At 38.1% G+C, this 19,179-nt stretch overlaps 1 protein-coding gene across 5 annotated transcripts in view; it reads left to right on the top strand.

The window, feature by feature from the left end:
• MAGI2 (membrane associated guanylate kinase, WW and PDZ domain containing 2) overlaps positions 1–19,179 on the top strand; it is a 1,327,276-nt gene that overhangs the window by 1,089,476 nt on the left and 218,621 nt on the right. For 4 of the 5 annotated variants that reach the window (XM_061198467.1, XM_061198466.1, XM_061198470.1 and 1 more), the window contains exon 10: positions 10,010–10,648. The exons of the other annotated variant lie outside the window; for it this stretch is intronic. In XM_061198467.1, the coding sequence (XP_061054450.1) occupies positions 10,010–10,648 (639 nt within the window). The remainder of the gene's footprint in view (positions 1–10,009; positions 10,649–19,179) is intronic. 5 annotated transcript variants of the gene reach the window in all.

Genomic DNA, 19,179 nt, shown 5'->3' with positions numbered 1-19,179 from the left:
TTGCTGGTCGTTGAGTGGAGCTGGGTCTTAACATTGAGATGGAGATCTCTGGTAGAGCTTTTGCCATTTGATATTACGTGGGACCAGGACGTCTCTGGTGGACCAAAGGTATCTTTAGATGCAGGAACCTATTTTCATTTTATAAGGTCTCTCTGATAACATATCTGTCTCTTTTTCTTGTCTTTGTTTAAAAGTCGTTGCATTCTTTTAGGAAAATAGATTCACTGACCATTTTATGCTATTGAATTCCTAAAGTGAGGAAGCTATTTAGAAAGCCTCTGCTCTTCGGAGTTTTGCAAAAAGAAAAGAAAAGAAGAAACAAAAACTGTCTTTTGTACTTTCTTTTTGTGGCTTTACTTATAGTTTTAATCTGAAGTGTTGTTTCATCTCTGCCAGATCAGCAAATAATCAGTGCCTTTAGATTCTCTTAGAATGTATTTCTTTCTTCCTCCTTTCCAACAAAGTAAAATGCAAGTATTTAAATATATCTTACCACTCAGTGCCAAACACAAAAGAAATGTAAATATATCGTCAGCCTAATTCACATCTGCCAGAGAGTAATTGTCGGATGCATGCTGATTAAACATAATTTTTTTTAAACCAAGCTTTTAATTAGGCATCTGCACCAGGTCACACAGATGAAATTATAAAATATGATTAAGAAGGCTTTCATTCTTTTGAGAAATAAGGGACCATGCCAATATCTTGGTATCCTTTTGCCTATAGATAAGAGTGTTAGAATCACTGGCTATTTGTCAAAAATCAAGGAACCTTGGGGTAAGCCCCCAAAGGCCTGTCCCTTATCTGTTTAATGGCACCAGTGAAATTTCCCAATGCCTTATATGAGTGCAGTAGAAGGGCTTTCCACATTCTTGTCAGATATAGGAACTTTTAAAGCTGCACCTTAGAAACTACCTTTTCTGAGTTTTCCATGCATGAAAAGAAACTAGACCAAGAAAAGTTAAATTTCTTGCCCCAAATCACATAGCTATTGAAATAATTTATACTACAGCTTATGATGGTTACAGAGTTCTGTGGGTTACAGTGCCCTGTCACCTCTCTGCCTCAGCATCCTCAAAGCCTTCTTCCAAACAGCTTATTTTGGAGCACTGCAGAAAGTGGCCTAGGAGATTACAGTGGATTCCCCAGTTTGCAATTATTTGCTTCACTGCTTCCCTCTATTAACTTGAGTAATCAAAAGAATATTGCAGGGGGCTTCCCTGGTGGTGCAGTGGTTGAGAATCTGCCTGCCAATGCAGGGGACATGGGTTCGGGCCCTGGTCTGGGGGGATCCCACATGCCGCGGAGCAACTGGGCCCGTGAGCCACAACTACTGAGCCTGCGCGTCTGGAGCCTGTGCTGCGCAACAGGAGAGGCCGCGATGGTGAGAGGCCCGCGCACCGCGATGAAGAGTGGCCCCCACTTGCCGCAACTAGAGAAAGCCCTCGCACAGAAACGAAGACCCAACACAGCCAAAAATAAATAAATTAATTAATAGAATGTTTTAAAAAAAAAAAGAATATTGCAGTTTATCTCTCAATTTTCATATTCGGGAATTAAGGATATTTTACCCAGCATGCCAATTGGTACGATTGGAGGGACACAAAAGTGTCCCCAAGTCAAAATATGTCCTGGTCTGTTTGAAATTCTTAACATTTGTGTTAAAGCTTGGGTTCAATTCCTAAATCTTACCTAATTACCAAGGTTCAGTTCTCCTAGGCTCAGTTTCCACATGTATAAAATACAGGTAACAATGGTAATAACCTCAAATGGATTTTTGAAGGATCAGGTAAAATAGAATTTGTTAAATGCCAGATAAATATTAAATATATTAAAATGGTAGTCACTATGGTCAGAGAAACTCTAGGTGGGGTTAATGTGGTTAGAAGGGTAGAAGAATTAAGATGTCAGGAAGAGTAACACACAGGAAGAGGTCATTAACTCTCAACAATAAATGGTGGTCAGAAAGATGATCCAAAAGGTGAAGTTGGTCTCACAGGGTAACTAGGAGTTTGTTAGTGGAGACAAAGCATGGGAAGAGAGAGAGGATGGAAAGATGTAGCATGTGTAGGACATAGCTCTGAGCTTGGCCCAACTAAAGCACAGAGTAGGTTGGAAAGAGGCAAGATATGGTGAAAATGTAGACTGAGAGCCTTATATGCTAAGCTAGAGAACTTGGACTCTATTCTCTTTCTATGAGCAGGCACTGAAAGATATTAATTAGAAAGGACATCAGAGAGTAGGGTATGAAAAATGAGTTGACAGAGAGGCAAGTGGAAGGCAGTGCCCAGTGCTTTAAAGTCCCTGAAACTAATGCCTGTGACCTGCAGAATAGTCACACTCTCCTGGTTCTTGAGACCATCCTGATCAGAAGAGGGGGCTTATTAGCAACTTCATGTAATCCTAGTCAATATGGGGTGAGATTAGGTAACCCCATAATCCCACAGACTCATTGAGTCATTCCATATGCTAGGCTTCCCTCTCCTCTTTCCCTAGTCTTTCCTGCTATGACATCAGGAAGACCAGCTAAGGGACTGTTGCAGGAGTTCATACAGTGGGTAAGTTCCCAACCTCGGGTGGTGGAACAATTGCAGATATAGCTAAGAGGTAGAATCCAAGGACCTTAGTGTTAGAATTTCAGAGTGAAGAAAATGTCTTAGAAATCATCTGGTTCAATCTTCTGTCTTTATGCCACGGTGCCTGAATCATGGTAGTAAATCTTTGCTGAATAAATTAATAAACAAATGAGGGATAAGACCCAGAGATTGACACCACTAATTATTGGCGTACGTGGCATAAACCGTCTGCCATAAACATAAACCTTCTGACTCCTAAATCAGTGCTCTCTCCATTATGCCACACTTGGTTTTATAATGTTAAAAAAAAAAAAAAGAAAGAAAGAAAGAGGATTAAAACATCTTATTTTAGTGCTACAGATCAATTCACCTCATTTTCATTCACAATGTCATTTATAATGTAGCACATAAGAATTAACAAACTAAAATTCTCCTAATGAAGGCTTTTGTCCTGCCTCCTATACCTTCCATAACCTGAGTATTTGTTTTTGCATTTCTGCAAAATTTGTTGGTGTCTGCAATAATGCTCTTTGCAAGACAGATGTTTAAAGTCAATAGAATGATGGTAAGTTCCAGAACCTCCAAGATGGAATCTTCTCCAATTAATGGCTGTTTTTATAACTTGCACTCTGAAGAGACCATTTGGGAATTTTAGAAACCGCTTTAAATTATTCCAAAAGACTGATGCTTCCACTTTTATGAGAATGGAAATTGAGGAATTAGTGATTTTTAGCAAAAGAAATTAGATATAGTCATAAAGAAAAACTTTGGGGCAATAAGAAGCATTGAACCCTGTAACAAGTTCATCAGGAAAACTGAGAAAGCAAGGCAAAAGCCCATTTATCTGGGGGATACTTATCATCAGACCTTTCTCACTTTGTGACATGGTTGAGAAAATGCCAAGACCCTCACGTGTGGATGTTTTACGTTCCATCCACCCGCCCGGACAGCCCCTGCCACACAGTTCACCCGTGCTCTGTCCTTCTCATCCCTCCACCCTAACCACATTGTACGTCTATTCCAGAAGGGAATGAGGAATCTAAGGATACTTTCATGAGGCACTAGTCTTCCTTGTTGGGAAACAGTGTATTCAGCTACAAGGATGAACATTATCTGTCCTCTCAAATTTCTGCAAGCAAACTGCCAAATAATTTAATAAAATTCAGCAGTTTCTTTTTTAAAAACTGAACTACTTATTCTTTCTCCTTCTTAGGATATTCTTACTTTCCAATCTTTATCAGTCATTTGTTAAAAAATTTTAATATGTATATTTATATATGTAATATCATGATAGCTGAACATTTTCACAGACATCTCTTTCCTATAAGGTAGATAGAACAGCTATTGTTAACCCATTTTATAGATGATGAAACTGGTGAATGACTTTCTCAAAGAACAACCCAAGGAGACCCAGCTTTAATTTTATTTGTCTATCTGACATACCACAGTGCTTCACTTTGGGGAATACATTTTATCAAGAACAGTTATTTTCAATTTAATTGAAGTGGTGAGTGGCACATGCCCAAAAGTACATGTCAAAATTTATTATGTTTTTGGGGGTTATAGAATAGAGGGAAAATACATATTCAATATTATAATAAAATTGCCTGTTATAATAAAATCATATATTGTTATTATAAAAAACACAAACTAACACAAGCTTCAGAAAGAAGAAAGGGCAGTCAAATTGTATTAGCTGGAGAGGAAACTCAAAATATAGTAATTTTTCAATGTAAAATACATGTAATTGGTGGGATGGGAGTCATCAGTGAGATTTTTTTTTTCCTTTTAACAAAAATCTATATGACTTGGCAAAAACAAGATAGAAACACTTACAGCAGTGAATTTAGCTGTGAAATCCAATCCAGTTTTTCTTTTCCTAAGTCTTTCTATCCTTTATTTAATGAGAATTTATCCTAAATACCTAAAAAGTTCTCAGCATAGTAATGATACTCTGTATATTTTACGGAAAAAACTTGGAACAGGTAGAAAACTCTCACAAAGGAATAAAGTTTGAGGTGAGTTTGTAGTCACAAACATGAGACAGGAGCAATCTGTGTAGGAATAATGGAAGATATCTTTGAAGAGGTCAGGAAAGAAATGAATTATCTGGAATGAAGTTATACATAGAAAGGAAATGCCCTTGAGGGTAGAGGAACTGCAGGATTCAAATAAAAAGGCAAGTTATCAAGTTATGAATTATGAACAGTAAAGATACCAGCTTCCCAAGAAAGGTAACTTATTGGGGGGGGTGAATACAAAAATAAGTTGGGAAGGCTAGTGGTAAAGAGTGTTAAGCAGTAGGTCTGAAGATTGAGTAGTTTGAAGTTAATAGAGGAGACAGTAGGATGAGAATGGAGTGTGAAGTGAATTATTCTAGTCTGGTCCAAGGTGGTGCTTAAGGAAGGTAGATAGCAGGTGGTAAGTGAGAGCAGCTGAAAAGGAAGATTCTATAGCCACAGTGACTCAAAGAAGGTGGGAGCAGAGGAAAGAGGTATAAAAATAACTCCATTTTAAGCAGTCAGTGCTTTACTAAAGAGTGCTCTATTTTATCCAAAATGATGAAGTACCCAAGAGGTATCCAATATTGTATTTTGATTTCCACGACTAAGAAAGAAACCAATTACCTTAGAACATTTTCTCATACAAGCCAGCAGTTTACACTTCCTGCTTCATCAGCCTCACTCTCCTTCACTTGCACTTTGAAATCCCATAATTGGGAATCAGGTCATTATGAGATCAGCCCTGTTGGGGACACCAAGCTCATAAGTCACACCAAATTTGACCAATAGACCTGAAGGCAATAGCCCTAAAACCGTCTGGCCTCAATATGTCCTAAAGTGAATGACCATATAGGAAACAATGTAACCTTGCAGGCAATATGGCAATGAAAACGTGTGCTAGGCTCTCAAAAGAAATGCAGCATCTTATTTTTATGGAGAACCTTTCTTTGGTAAAATTAAAAGTGTTTTCATAAGCACGATCTCATTCTCACAGTAGGCCTGTGAAAGAGGAAATGGAGGAGATATTTTAATTCTCATTTTATAAAAGAATAATTGAGAGATGGAGAGATCAAGTGACTCTTTTTCAATTCTCCCGTTTAAATAGGCCAACAGGGTTAGACCTAGAGCCGGTTTTCCTCATGACGTCAGTTTCTGTGCTCGTAAGCCCCGTCTGTCTCAGGACTTGGCATGGCACCATCAAAAGGCACATACCAGGTGGCTCATATTTTTACTTCACAACATGGAAATGACATTCATACAGCATGGTCTATAAATATCCTACCCAATGAGTTCTCCCTCTGAATAAGCAAATGTTTGCTTACGTCTCCATCTACAATAGTTTTGGCATAACACAGTGTCTAGGCATCCATTTCCTTTTTTTTTTAATAAATTTATTTATTTGGTTTTTAAAAAAATTTTTGGCTGCGTTGGGTCTTCGTTGCTGCGCACGGGCTTTCTCTAGTTGCAGCGAGCAGGGGCTACTCTTCGTTGCGGTGCACAGGCTTCTCATTGTCGTGACTTCTCTTGTTGCAGAGCGTGGGCTCTAGAGCACAGGCTCAGTAGTTGTGGCGCACGGGCTTAGTTGCTCCGCAGCATGCGGGATCTTCCTGGGCCAGGGATCGAACCCGTGTCCCCTGAATTGGTAGGTGGATTCTTAACCACTATACCACCAGGGAAGCCCTAGGCATCCATTTACTTTTAAAGTGAGCAGTTAAGTAGTGTCAAGTTGTTAGATAGTTCTGTCCTGTGATAACTGGCCCCTCATCTTTTACATTCAGAAACCTTCTGAGTAGCTCCACAAAGGTATTATTGCAGGGTCCTTTATCACTTGCTTGCTTGATGACTTGAAAAATTGCTCTGATTGGAAAATATCCATAAATTTTAGAAGGCAGTCTTACTAAGAACCACAAGTAGTTCTCATTCTGTTTCTAAATAGCAAGATCACATTAAAACTCACTAAAATAGATAACATTAATCACTATAATTCAAATATCTACTCTTTAGACCTGGCAGGGAACCGTGAGAGCTTTGAACATTACCCTTAGTTCTTTTTTCCTATGAATTTCTGGCATAGCAGAAGGAAGAATAAAGCATGCTTGGGGGCTGGGGAGTTTGTTAACTGTGATTAAAGTTAGGGAGAGCTGTAGAGGAAAATGGCATTTGTTACTTTCCTGCCTTTTACTTGCCCACTCAGGAACTCATATTCATCCTTAATTATGACTGTGGTGGAAATATCTTGGTGGGACTGTCCTGATTTTATAGACGGATATAACCAAGGACAGATAATAATTACTGAAATAGCAATTATCCTTTGCATAACAATTTACAGCTTACAGACACTTTCACCTGTATGATCTCATTTGCTATTTCCTGTAGCACACTAAGTTGCTATTATTATTGTTCCTCATTACTTCTGAAGAATCTGAGCCACAGAGGATTTGTTAGTTTTGAAAGTCACACAGCTAGTAAGTGATGGAGATGGGAATCAGTCCAAAGACGTTTGGTTCCCTATTCCATGTAATGTCTACTATACCATGCAGCCTCCCAAACCTACAGAGGATGTTGGATCAAGAATGGAGGTGGGCAGAAAGATAGTCAATGTGTTTAAAAACGGAAGACTAACCTAATAGGAAAAACGGGGAAAGGAGAGGTACTAAAGAGAAAACCCAAATGGCCAATAAACATATGAAAAGATGCTCACCCTCACTAGCAATGTGGAAAATGCAAATTAAAACTATGATCACACCCATTAGATTATTGAAAATTAAAAGTCTGAGAATGGCAAGCATTGTGTCAGATGGGGAGCAATGAAAATTCTGATACCCTACCGAGGGGAGTGTAAACCGATTTGACCTATTTTGTCAGCCATTTCCCGTTTTTAACAAAGTTGAAGACACAAGTGGCCTGTGTCCAGCAATTCTACCCCGAGGTAGATACCTCACAAAAACTCTCCCATATGTGCGTGAGGGCCATGGAAAGAGGTTCATAGCAGAGTTATCTTTAATAGCCCAAAATTCACAAGAACCCTGGTGTCCATTAACAAAAGAATGGATAAATATTAATAAATAATGATGTAGTCATCCAATAGATATTATATTGCAATGAAAATTAATGAACTAGAGGTAAATGTATCAAAAGAGATAAGTATCATAAATACATTTTGAGAGATATTATGGAAGATTAATATGTATACCATTTACAAAAGGTTTAAAATATGCAAAAACATATTTTGAGGGATATTATTTAGTGGTTAAACTATGTAGGATTTTTGTTTATGTGTACCTAGATATGTCATAAAAATGTAAAGTACATGTGACTAACAAACCTCAAATGCAGGACACTGGTTACCTTTGGAAAGGGCAGTAAAGGAGGGCAAGTGGGAGAGGGTGCTACCCAGGGGGCTTCAACTGATATAAGCAATGTTCTAATCATTAAGCTGGATGGTAGTACACAAGTATTTATAGTCTTTCAACCTTTCAGTGTATAAATATATATAGTAACTTTAAAAATAGAAGGGGCAAGGAGGGGAAGAAAAAAAGTTTGTCTGGATCAGATACTTCTCTGGGACTCTGGCATGACCGTAACCAGTTAAAAATGATGCCAAAGCATTCCCAACTGCCACAGTCTGTTGAGAAGTCACAGTAGCAGAGAGTGGATGCCCATCCCAATTCAGTCCTGAGTCATGGCCCAGTGTCCCAGCCATTACACCAGCACCCTCTCTGATAGACATAATTGAAGATGAAGTTCCATCTGACCAATCACATAGTCTGTGACATTTTCCAGAATGAGACCTAACCTGGATCACCAAAAATGTTATTTTGTTTTGTTTTGTTTGTTTGTTTTTGCTTTTCTGTCTATATCTTTAGCACTTTCAAGCAGTTCTCTAGCATTTGGGGAGAGTGTTAGCTGAGTGTATGTAGTTAAGGGCATTTTACTCAGCAATGTTGTGTTCATAGAATTATTTATTTTTAAAGTATATTTAGTGGAGAAATCATTTTGTATCAGACAACTAAGAGAAGCCAAAAAACTATTTAACTCTGAAAATTCAACTCTGTTTTTCATTTTTGATGTTTGCAATTTTGATGGGCAATGATGTCTCAGAATGAAATCCCTAGCCCTTTACACTACCCATTTCAGAATTATCCTGATAGACTGATATCTGTTGAATTACTCATTTGACAATCTGTGAAAACATGTCTTTTAATCTCTCATATACTCTTCAGCATAGTCAGGCACAATCTCAGTTTGCAAGTTCAGTTCTCAAATATTACGGTTTTTGAGGATAAAAATATCAATCCATGATAGAGCAGTGCTCCAAAAGTAAAACTGTTATTCATACATAATTGAATTTTTTAAACAATATCTCAAACGAACATGTTTTCCCTGCATTTTAAGAAGGAAATATTGTTTTTCTGGATGTATTTTATAATGAATAATTTGCCTTCAGGACATTTTTAATAACATAAAGTTAACTTCTGATCAGTGGGCTTCTGTAACTCTGTGATTAAATTCATTGGGGAGAAAGGACAAATGCCTTTTTTGAAAAGATCTGCAGAAATATCACTTTATCTAAGATGAGAGGATGAGTCTTTGGCAGCTTCCTGTTTGAAAGCCAGGGTCTCCCATCCCCTTCCTCCTATTTTAGCAACAATAATATTGATAATGGTCCACGTTTATTGAGCACTCACCATATGTCAGGCATTGTGCCAAGCCCTTTTCCTGCATCATCTCATTTCACCCTCACAGCAGCTTTACAAATGAGGAACTGTGGCTCAAAGCAGGTAAGTCACTTGCCCAGTCGCACAGATCTGCTAAGTAGTAGAGCCAGGATATGGACCCAGATCCCTGATCCCCAAATCTGTCCTCTTGATCTTTACTTGTGTATACATGGAACCTTTGAAATTACACTTTGCTATAGAGAGATAAAATAAAATGGGCAAAATATTTTCCTCTTCCATAAAAAGGAAAAAAAAAGACAGTTGACTCAGACAAGTGAGAGCAAAAAACCCATATACTGGGCTTTGTTCTTCTTCCAAAACTTATGACCACCACTTCTCAATAATTTGAAAATTCTATTAACTGAATTGCCCTGAAGATGAAAATGAAGATGAAAAAGAAGCATAGAATGTGTGCTTCTTCAAGGTACAAATACTTCTAAACTTTTCTTTCTGAATATGAAGTTGTTTCTGAACTTCAGGAATAACCAAATAGCATTTTTTTTCAGCATTTAATCACTATATTTGTTGGCAGACCTGTTGTAACCTTGAGTCACCTACAGGGAATTTAAATACTATTCTAATTGATCTTCTCACTGCTTACTGAGAACCAGAGCACGTCTTTCACTAGTCTCATAAATAATTCCATTTCTCTATGTCAACGTTAATTGAACTTACCTCATGTTGTCAATCTCTTTCTTTTTTTCCCTTGCAGGTGATGTCATTGTCTATATTAATGAAGTTTGTGTCCTTGGACACACTCATGCAGATGTAGTCAAACTTTTCCAGTCTGTTCCTATTGGTCAGAGTGTCAACTTAGTGTTGTGTCGTGGCTACCCTTTGCCCTTTGATCCTGAAGATCCTGCTAACAGCATGGTGCCACCCCTTGCAATAATGGAGAGGCCACCTCCAGTGATGGTCAATGGAAGACATAACTATGAAACATATTTGGAATACATTTCTCGGACCTCACAGTCGGTTCCAGATATAACAGATCGGCCGCCTCATACTTTGCACTCAATGCCAGCTGATGGTCAGCTAGATAGCACGTATCCACCACCTGTCCATGACGACAATGTATCTATGGCTTCATCTGGGGCCACCCAAGCTGAACTTATGACCTTAACCATTGTGAAAGGTGCCCAGGGCTTTGGCTTCACCATTGCAGACAGTCCTACAGGACAGCGGGTGAAACAAATACTTGACATTCAGGGATGCCCTGGCCTGTGTGAAGGCGACCTCATTGTTGAGATCAACCAGCAGAATGTACAGAACCTGAGCCATACGGAAGTAGTGGATATACTTAAGGACTGTCCCATTGGAAGCGAGACTTCTTTGATTATCCATCGAGGAGGTAAGATAAACACTGGCTCAGCAATCAGTATGCAGGTGAAATAGTAGAGCCTTTACAATAATATCGAAAAAATGGAAGTTCCTCTGGAGTTGAATGAAATGGCACTTCTTAAATTTTTATTTTTATTTTTTTAACTTTATTGAGTATAGTTGATTTACAAATGTTGCATTGATTTCTGCTGTACAACAAAGTGATTCAGATATATGTGTGTGTGTGTGTGTGTGTGTGTGTGTCTGTATTCTTTTTCACATTCTTTTCCATTATGGTTTATCACAGGATATTGAATATAGTTCCCTGTGCTATATAGTGGGACCTTGTTGTTTATCCATTCTATATATAGTAGTTTGTGTCTGCTAATCACAAACTTCCCATCCATCCCTCCCCCACCTCCCCTCCCCCTTGGCAACCACAAGTCTGTGAAATCATACTTTAAAAAATGAAGGTAAAAGAGTAAGTAAGAAAGAAAAACATGAGTCCAGGAAGCTGTGCTTTTTAATTTTGAGACTGTATCTTTTCCTATATTATATTAAGCACAATAAAAATAGTGTTTTCAGTCTTACAAATATATATTGCTGTGGGGAATCCCCTGGCAGTCCAGTGGTTAGGACTCCGAGCTTTCACTGCTGAGGGTGTGGTTTCAATCCCTGTTTGGGGAACTAAGATCCCGCAAGCCATGTGGCACGGCCAAAGAGAGAGAAAAAAGAAAAAAAAAAAAAATATATATATATAGATATATATATATATATATCTATATATATAGCTGTGAACTGAGAGGGTAAAGGTTGAATTCCCGAGTATGAGTGGGTTGTATTCCAAAAGTTCATTAATGTTTCAGTTGTGGAGGGTTCAAACTGGTTTCCATTGACTTAATTAAGAAACCTGATTTTTCCCAAGGAAGTCAGACTCTGAATTGTGCATAGGATTGCAGGCTAGCATGTGGAAGCTGGTTCAACTCCTTCCAAGCTCAAGTACAGTCTCGATAATCCCCATAAGGACCAATGGGAGCTCTGTCCCCATAGAAAGATCATTTCAGAGTTGTAAATAGGGTTGCTCAGGACACTTCTTCTATTACTACAGGGATGCTCCATGAATAATTCCCCATAGTGCCTTCTGTGCCCTGGGAAGAAAGCTATGGAACAGGCTTGGGGCTGAAGTTCTGGGCTGGGTGTTCCAGGTGAAGTATGGAACTGGGAGCAGTGAGGACTGTGGTAGGAGCTCTGAGCCCCGGAGGTGTTTCTTCCCTTCCACCTGCTCTGTGGGGAAAGGAATGGGGCTAAGCAGAGGCTACCTCCTTCATTTCTTTGCTACTCTGCTCTTGGCTATCAGTGAAACTAGGGAGAGAAAGGAGGGAAGGGTCACAGATAGAGAGGATACTTGAAAACAGGGTATAAATGAAAGGGCTCAGGCTAAGTCCTGGTTTTCTACTTACCAATTTGGGGACTTAAGACACTTAGTCCGTGAGCTTCAGATGTCTCATCTGTTATATTGGGATGATAATACTACCTAACCTGATGGAGTGTTCTTAGTATAATGGGCCACATAGGTGCTCATTAAATGTCTATTGAGTGTAGATTAGCACCAAAGCTACAGCAGGGATGGGTCAGTACTGTGAGGAACTTGTGCGTGAAGAGCACACGTGTGGCAAACATATGTGACTGTCTATTCAAAGAACTAAAAACAGGGTGAAAGCCCTGTCAGTTTGAAATGCAAGTGAAAGCAGTCAAACTGAAAGAAGCACCTTTTATGATGTATTTGGCCCTCTCTGCAGGTGTTTTCCCTTCAAGGAAGTATTTACATTATTGATTTTTGGTGAAAAATGGACACCAAATACTAGGCATTTATGAGCAACTCTATACAAAGTAGTACTATGTTCCTATCTTAAAAAAAAGAAATTAATATGATAGCAGAAGTCTTAAATGTGACCTTAAAGCATTATTACAAAATAGCGCTTGAATCTTGATAATTAAATATTGACAGTGTATTTTAATTTCACCCATTGCTTAAGATTAAAACAAATATCCTTAATTAAATAGCCATATCTTCTTAATGTGCAATTGAAAATCAAATCTTTGGAACAGGTTCTTGATATTAAATGGTATAACTGAAAATCACTTTGCAGTATCCACTGTATGATTCATAGAAACAAGTTTGGGCACTTTTTATATATAATACCTTTTTTAAAGGCATGATGTAGCAGAAAAAAGTATTCTGAAATCATTTTTTCATATATATATATATATATAATATGTATTTATATTATTGCCATTTGTACCTTTTCTGAAAACATTTCTGTTTGCCTGCTATCAGCTAGACTACCCCGTTCTTGCTCCTTTTGCCTCTACTCTCTCCCACCCCCATTTAATCCCCAAGTATTCAAAGTATTTTTTGTTGTTCGTTTGTTTGTTTGTTTGTTTTTATTGAGGTATAGTTGATTTACAATATTGTGTTAGTTTCAGGTGTACAGCATAGTGCTTCAGTATTTTTGCAGACAGATATAGAAATTGAGTATTCAAAGTTTTGTTTGCATTTTGTTTGTGTTTGGGGACAAGGAATTTGTTTGTATTTTGTGGCTAGTGTAGAATTGAAGAATGTAGTACCCTGTAATGCTTAAAGTATTTCTAGTCAAATCCTCTTACGTTTTCCCGGATTCCCACAATTTGTAGTCAGCTCTGTGAAATTAATAGGAACTAACACCATGTTTTTGTGATGAAATTCACCTTGATTATCTTATTATAGGCTACTCATAAGTGCTTATGGCCTCACTCAGATAAACATAAATCTTCAAGAGCAAATTCATACATCTGGGTCTTTGTGTCTGGATTATGGTTGTTTTAAATTATTTACTAGGATTTTTTTATTTATAAAGTGATTATGTGGTTTAATTTTTTCAAACAAATAGTGTCAGAAGGTATACAATGAAAAGTAATTATCTCTCCTTTCCCAGGATTTCAGTCCTTTTCCTAGAGGCAAACATATTGTTTGTATACACACACTTCTAGAAATTTTGTAGCCTTAACTAACATGTATATGAATATATGTAGTATGTTTAACATAAATGGAATGATATTATACATACACATCTTGCTCTGAATATCTTGGTTATTAAGGTATGTTTTATTCTTTAAGAAACATCATTGTGGTATTATTTACATGCCATAGAATTCACCAATTATAAGTATATACTTCAATCAGTTTTGCTAAAATGATATAGTTATGCAGCAATCACCATAATCCTCAGAACATCCATCATCCCCATTCCTTTAGCCCCCAGATAATCACTAATATGCTTTCTGGATAGTTTTGCCTTTCTAGAAATTTTTGTAAATGGAATCATACAGTATGTAGTCTTTTACTTGACATAATGCCGTTGAGATCTACTTAACATAATGCTGTTGAGATCTACCCATGTAGGTGCACATATGAGTAGTTTGTTTCGTTTCATTGCTGAGTAGTATTCCATTGTATGGGTACATTTTTTTTTTTTTTAATCCGTTTACCAGTGGATGGACATTTGAGTTGTTTCCAGGTTTTGGCATTTATAAATAACGTTGCTGTGAACATTTGGATATAAGTGTTTGTGTGTGCATACATTTTCACTTTTCTTGAGTAGATAGGAGTGGAGTGGTAGGAGTGGAGTGGTCCAGTTGGGTTATATGACAAGTGCGTATTTAAATTGTTCAGAAGTAGCTAGAATATTTTCCAAAATGGCTATACGATTTTACATTCCCACTAGCAATGTGTGAGGTTTCCAGTTTCTGCCCATACTAGGTATAGCTAGTCGTTTTGATTATAGCCATTTTAGTGCCTGTATAATGATGCCTTTTTGTGGTTTTAATTTACATTTCTCTAATTTTTTCATGTGTTTACCATGGCATGTATTCATATGTTTATTAGCATTAATTATCTTCTTTGGTGACATGCCTACTCAATATTTTGCCCATTTGTATACTTATTAAGCTGTTTGTCGTCTTCTTATTAAATTGTAAAAGTCCTTTTTACATTCTGATTACAAGTCTTTTAAAAGATAAATGATTTGCAATTATTTTCTCCCAGTCTGTGGCTTGTCTTTTCATTTTCTTAATGCTTCCTTTTGAAGCACAAAAGTTTTTAATTTTGATGAAGTACAATTTATCAGTATTTTCTTATATGAATCATACTTTTGTGTCAGATCTAAGACGTCTTTCCCTAATCCAAGATCACAAAGTTTTTCCTGCTTTCTTCTAGAAGTTCTATAGTTTTAGCTCCGATATTTAGGCCTATAAACTATTTCAAGATCATTTTTGAGCATAGTGTAAGGTAAGGATCTAAGTCCATTTGGTTGCATTTGGACATCCAATTTTTCTAGCACTATTTGTTTAAAAAAAAAAATCCTTTCCCCTTGGATTGCCTTGGCACTTTTATCAAAACTGAATTTGCATAAATGTGAAGGTTTATTTCTAGACTCTATTCTCTTCCATTGACCTATATGTCTATCCTCATGGTCATACCACACTCTCTAAATTAGCTTTATATTAAGTCTTGAAATCAAGTAGTATGAATCCTCCAACATTTGTCTCATTTTTCAAAATTATTTTGGTTATTCTAGGTCCTTTGCCTTTCCATATAAATTTTAGGATCAACCTTTTAATTATATTTTTAAGTAAGAGGCCTGCTGAGATTCTGATGTTGCATTCAATCTATAGAACAATTTTTAGAGAATTGCCAACTTGAATCTCTCCATTCATAAATATGGTATATCTCGTCATTGGTGACATGCCTTCTCAATATTTTTCCCATTTATATATTTATTAAGCTGTTTGTTGTCTTCTTATTAAGTTGTAAAAGTCCTTTAGAAGTCTTTTAGAAGATAAATGATTTGCAAATATATTTTGAATCTCCTTTAATTTCTCTCAGCAATGGTTTGTAGTTCTTAATGTAGAGATCTTGTACTTCTTCTGTTAAACTTATTTCTAGCTATTTTATTCTTCTTGATATTATTGTGAATGTGAATGGAACATTGTCCATTTTCAGATTGTCATTTTCAGATTGTTTATTGCTAATATATAGAAATACATATGATTTTTGGTTTTGATCTTGTACACTGTAACCCTGTTACACTCAGTTCTGGGGGCTTTTTCTTTTTTTGTAAATTCCATCAGATTTTCTACATAGACTATTATGTCATCTAGTAGTAAAGCTTTATTTCTTTCTTTCCAAGCTGTATGTCTTTGATTCCTTTTCTGTGCTTTATTACACTAGCTGGAACCTCCAGTATGATGTCGAATAGAAATAATTATGAGGGGACACCCTTGCCTTATTGCCAATTTTAGTGGGAAGGTATTAGCCTTTAACCATTAAGTATGATTTTTTTGATGTAATTTTTATATGCTGTATGATCAAGGCACTCAAAATGTCTGCTCTCTTGCTCTCTGGACATCCCCTGCCCAACCAGTGCCTGCTTCACCTACACCCTACATACATGACTGACCTTCCTATGGACTTGCCCCAGGCGCCAGCTGGTGATTGTTCTTATCAAAGGGGTGGTGAGGGGCGTGCCCCTCTGCTGGTTTCCCTGGTAACTAATGAGCCCACCTGACATCAATTCCCCTATAACTGGTAACCTCCCCTTCCCCCCGACCCTGTGAGTGAAGAAGACCGTGAGGTGTTGCTTCAGGACCCTGCTTCAGAGTGTAAGCTCCCCCATCCATTAAACCATTGATGTCTCTGTTGCAGACTCCGGGCTCTTTCTTCAGTCTTAAAGCTGGGCAAGCACAGGCCTTGTAGGCTTGCAGGGTACAGCCCAACAATTGGCGGAGCCAGCCAGGAGACTGAGGAAACTCCCGTGAGCGCCGAGACTAGGGAAATACAGAATGGGGAATGGAAAGTTACAGGAGTAGTCCTGAGGTGGCCGTCCACTAACATGCGGGGCCCAAAAGTTCCAGGGGTGAGCCCAAAACTTGGGGAAATCCTGGGGTGGCTATCTACTAGTATATGGGGTCTTATGGTGGCAGTCCTTGATTAATGGGGGCTGCCAAGAGATCTAGAGAATAGTAGCCTCTAATGCCTCTGCTTTTGTATCAAAGTGAGCCTTTTGTAATTGGTTAAGCTAGCTTTCTAGAAGGAATTTCTCTTTTGTGTTTCTCTGGTGCCTTTGAGATGCAAATGATCCACCTGGCCTCTCTGGAACTTTAATCTTCTGTGATCTCTAAGAGTAAAGGAGAAAAAAGAGCTTTTAGTTAAACTCTATAGAAATAATTACGTTTTGGGAATATCTACCTAAAATAGTCTCTCCAGATTTTGGTAACTTGAAACTAAAGTTGAAAGAAGAGAATTCAAGGGTCATTTCAAATAAGATAAAATATCGGAACATTAATTGCTGAGCAGGTCTCAGTTTACCTACCTTTACCTGCTTAGGAGAGGAAGACTAATGCATGAAGTTTTCCAATCAGAAATGCACAGTTACTTGCTTCTTGGTTTTTGCAAGAGATTAAGGATTTTACAGGTTAAGATTATAATCAGTCACAATTCTAGTTATTGTAAACATGTTTCTTTATTGAGTACATTGTAATCAGGTGCTTAATCAGGTGTCTTTAAAGTCTTTTGTCTTTTATAGACAGTTATTGTTTTACTCTGGTGCTTTTGCAAAAGTACCTCATCTTCAAGAAGATTCATAGGAAGGACCTTTTGACAATGACAGGTCCGTGGTAAATTTCAGATTATACTGCTGAACTGGGTAAGAACTTAAAGAATCCTAATGGAAGACCTGATGGCTTCATGAAAAGTTAAAAAAAAGGATTGGTTACTGAGTGAACTGGTGTATATGGTTATAATTTTTATGGGTTTTGTCTGGAATGTTACTGGTTTTGATCTGTGTTTTCCAGATATAGGGAATCCCTTCCCCTTAAGTTGGTTATGATTTATAGCAATTTGGTAAACTACACCTGTGGGTAGAATTGAAGCATTTTCCTTTTCTCTCTGCCTGGTCCCTTCAGAAATTGGAGACTCCTGGGTTCTGAGCAGCCTTATCAGGAAAATGGAAAAGACTGTCTCCTGACATGTGCAGGAATCTCAATATTCTGCGGACTTCTAGAAGAGAAAAATCCACCAGGGCAGAGCCTGATAACAGGGCTTTGGCATGGCTTTCCTGGCCTTGAGAGACCTTTTGGGAATTCAATCTGAGCCCCTGAGCCCCCCTCAGCCAGTTTGGAGGAGCCTATAAGGTCGATTGACCAAACTTGTTTTGCAGACAAATTAGTCTTGATTTGGCTGTGTTTGGTGGATATGAGGCTAATTTTAGAGAGAACAATATTATGTTTCAATGGATATTAAATTCTAGTTCTTTTGATTGAGGTCTGTATTTATGAATGTTATTGTGCTAGCCATACTTTTGCCCTGATGTTCTGGATGGAAAGAAAAAGTATCTAGTCTCAGAGTATAACTACTCATAAAGTGTGACACTGCTTGCTTTAAGTCTGTTGCTAAAAGCACATGTTCAGTGCTTGTGTGACAGTTGGGTATAAGTGATAAAATGTATAGCCTATTAAGTGTTTCCCCATTAACATCCCTCTGAGCCTTTTCATGTAATATGATTAGTTCTCCCCCAACGCGAATGACTAGGCGAATATAAAGGAGGCCTGGCACCTAGGGACATGATCTGCACCTGGGGTAGGAGCTAGCACCCAGCATTGAGGGAAGGATATTTTGTTCATCAGTACTTGCTATTGAAAGATTTACAGTCGAAAGGGGAAATGATGGAAAAATCTGCACACATTGAAGTATGGGGAAGTCCGAAGGCTTATACGTGGTTTAACTTAAATTTTACCGACCAGGGTAGCCTGTTTTGTGGTCTTTCAGATAGGCATTGTACATCTGCTTTGGCCATTGAGGAAGGGAATGCATTTGAAAGTCAAAATGGAATAGCTGTTGTTCAGATATCCAGGGTAAAACTAGGTGGCCATGGTATACGTGGTATTACTGAAAACTCGAGTTTTTTGAACTGTATTGCAGACCAGGACAAAAACCACGGGCGGGTGTGGTATTACCTCAGATGTGGTTTCTGCTCATATTTTGCTTAATGGTCATGATCTGCACTGTGTTGTGCCTGTTAGATGTCTTACATTTCGTCCCTAGCCTGAGCGAAGGAAATTTATCCGAGGACTGAGTAACAACACTAGCCTCACTGCGAAATGAGTCTGTTAATTGCTGGGTCTACAGCGAGATACCATTGTTGTACTGCTCTGGACTTTCATGAAAAATTGACCCGGCTATTCTGACTATGACAATGGGGGAAAAGACACACCATCTTCCTGTCCCACATGCCCATACCTCAGAAGGACCCCTGACAGTAAACATTCCTGTACAACTGGCCGCGCATGAGTACCACTGGGCTATGTTGGGTGGAATAGAATAGGCTGGCTTCTGGACACCCAAGTCCAACTAGTGGGATTAACTGTCTCTTGTTTGGAAAGACCTAATGAGTCCACCCCTAAAGGCACCCAACATAACATGGGGTGGCAGACCTCTACTGTGACTGCTGACTCCTGGCTAGGCCA

The sequence above is a fragment of the Eubalaena glacialis genome, chromosome 8 (assembly GCF_028564815.1).
Source record: "Eubalaena glacialis isolate mEubGla1 chromosome 8, mEubGla1.1.hap2.+ XY, whole genome shotgun sequence".
NCBI lineage: Eukaryota > Metazoa > Chordata > Mammalia > Artiodactyla > Balaenidae > Eubalaena > Eubalaena glacialis.
The sequence above is the reverse complement of the archived record's forward strand: the minus strand, read 5'-3'. Positions and strand labels throughout refer to the sequence as shown.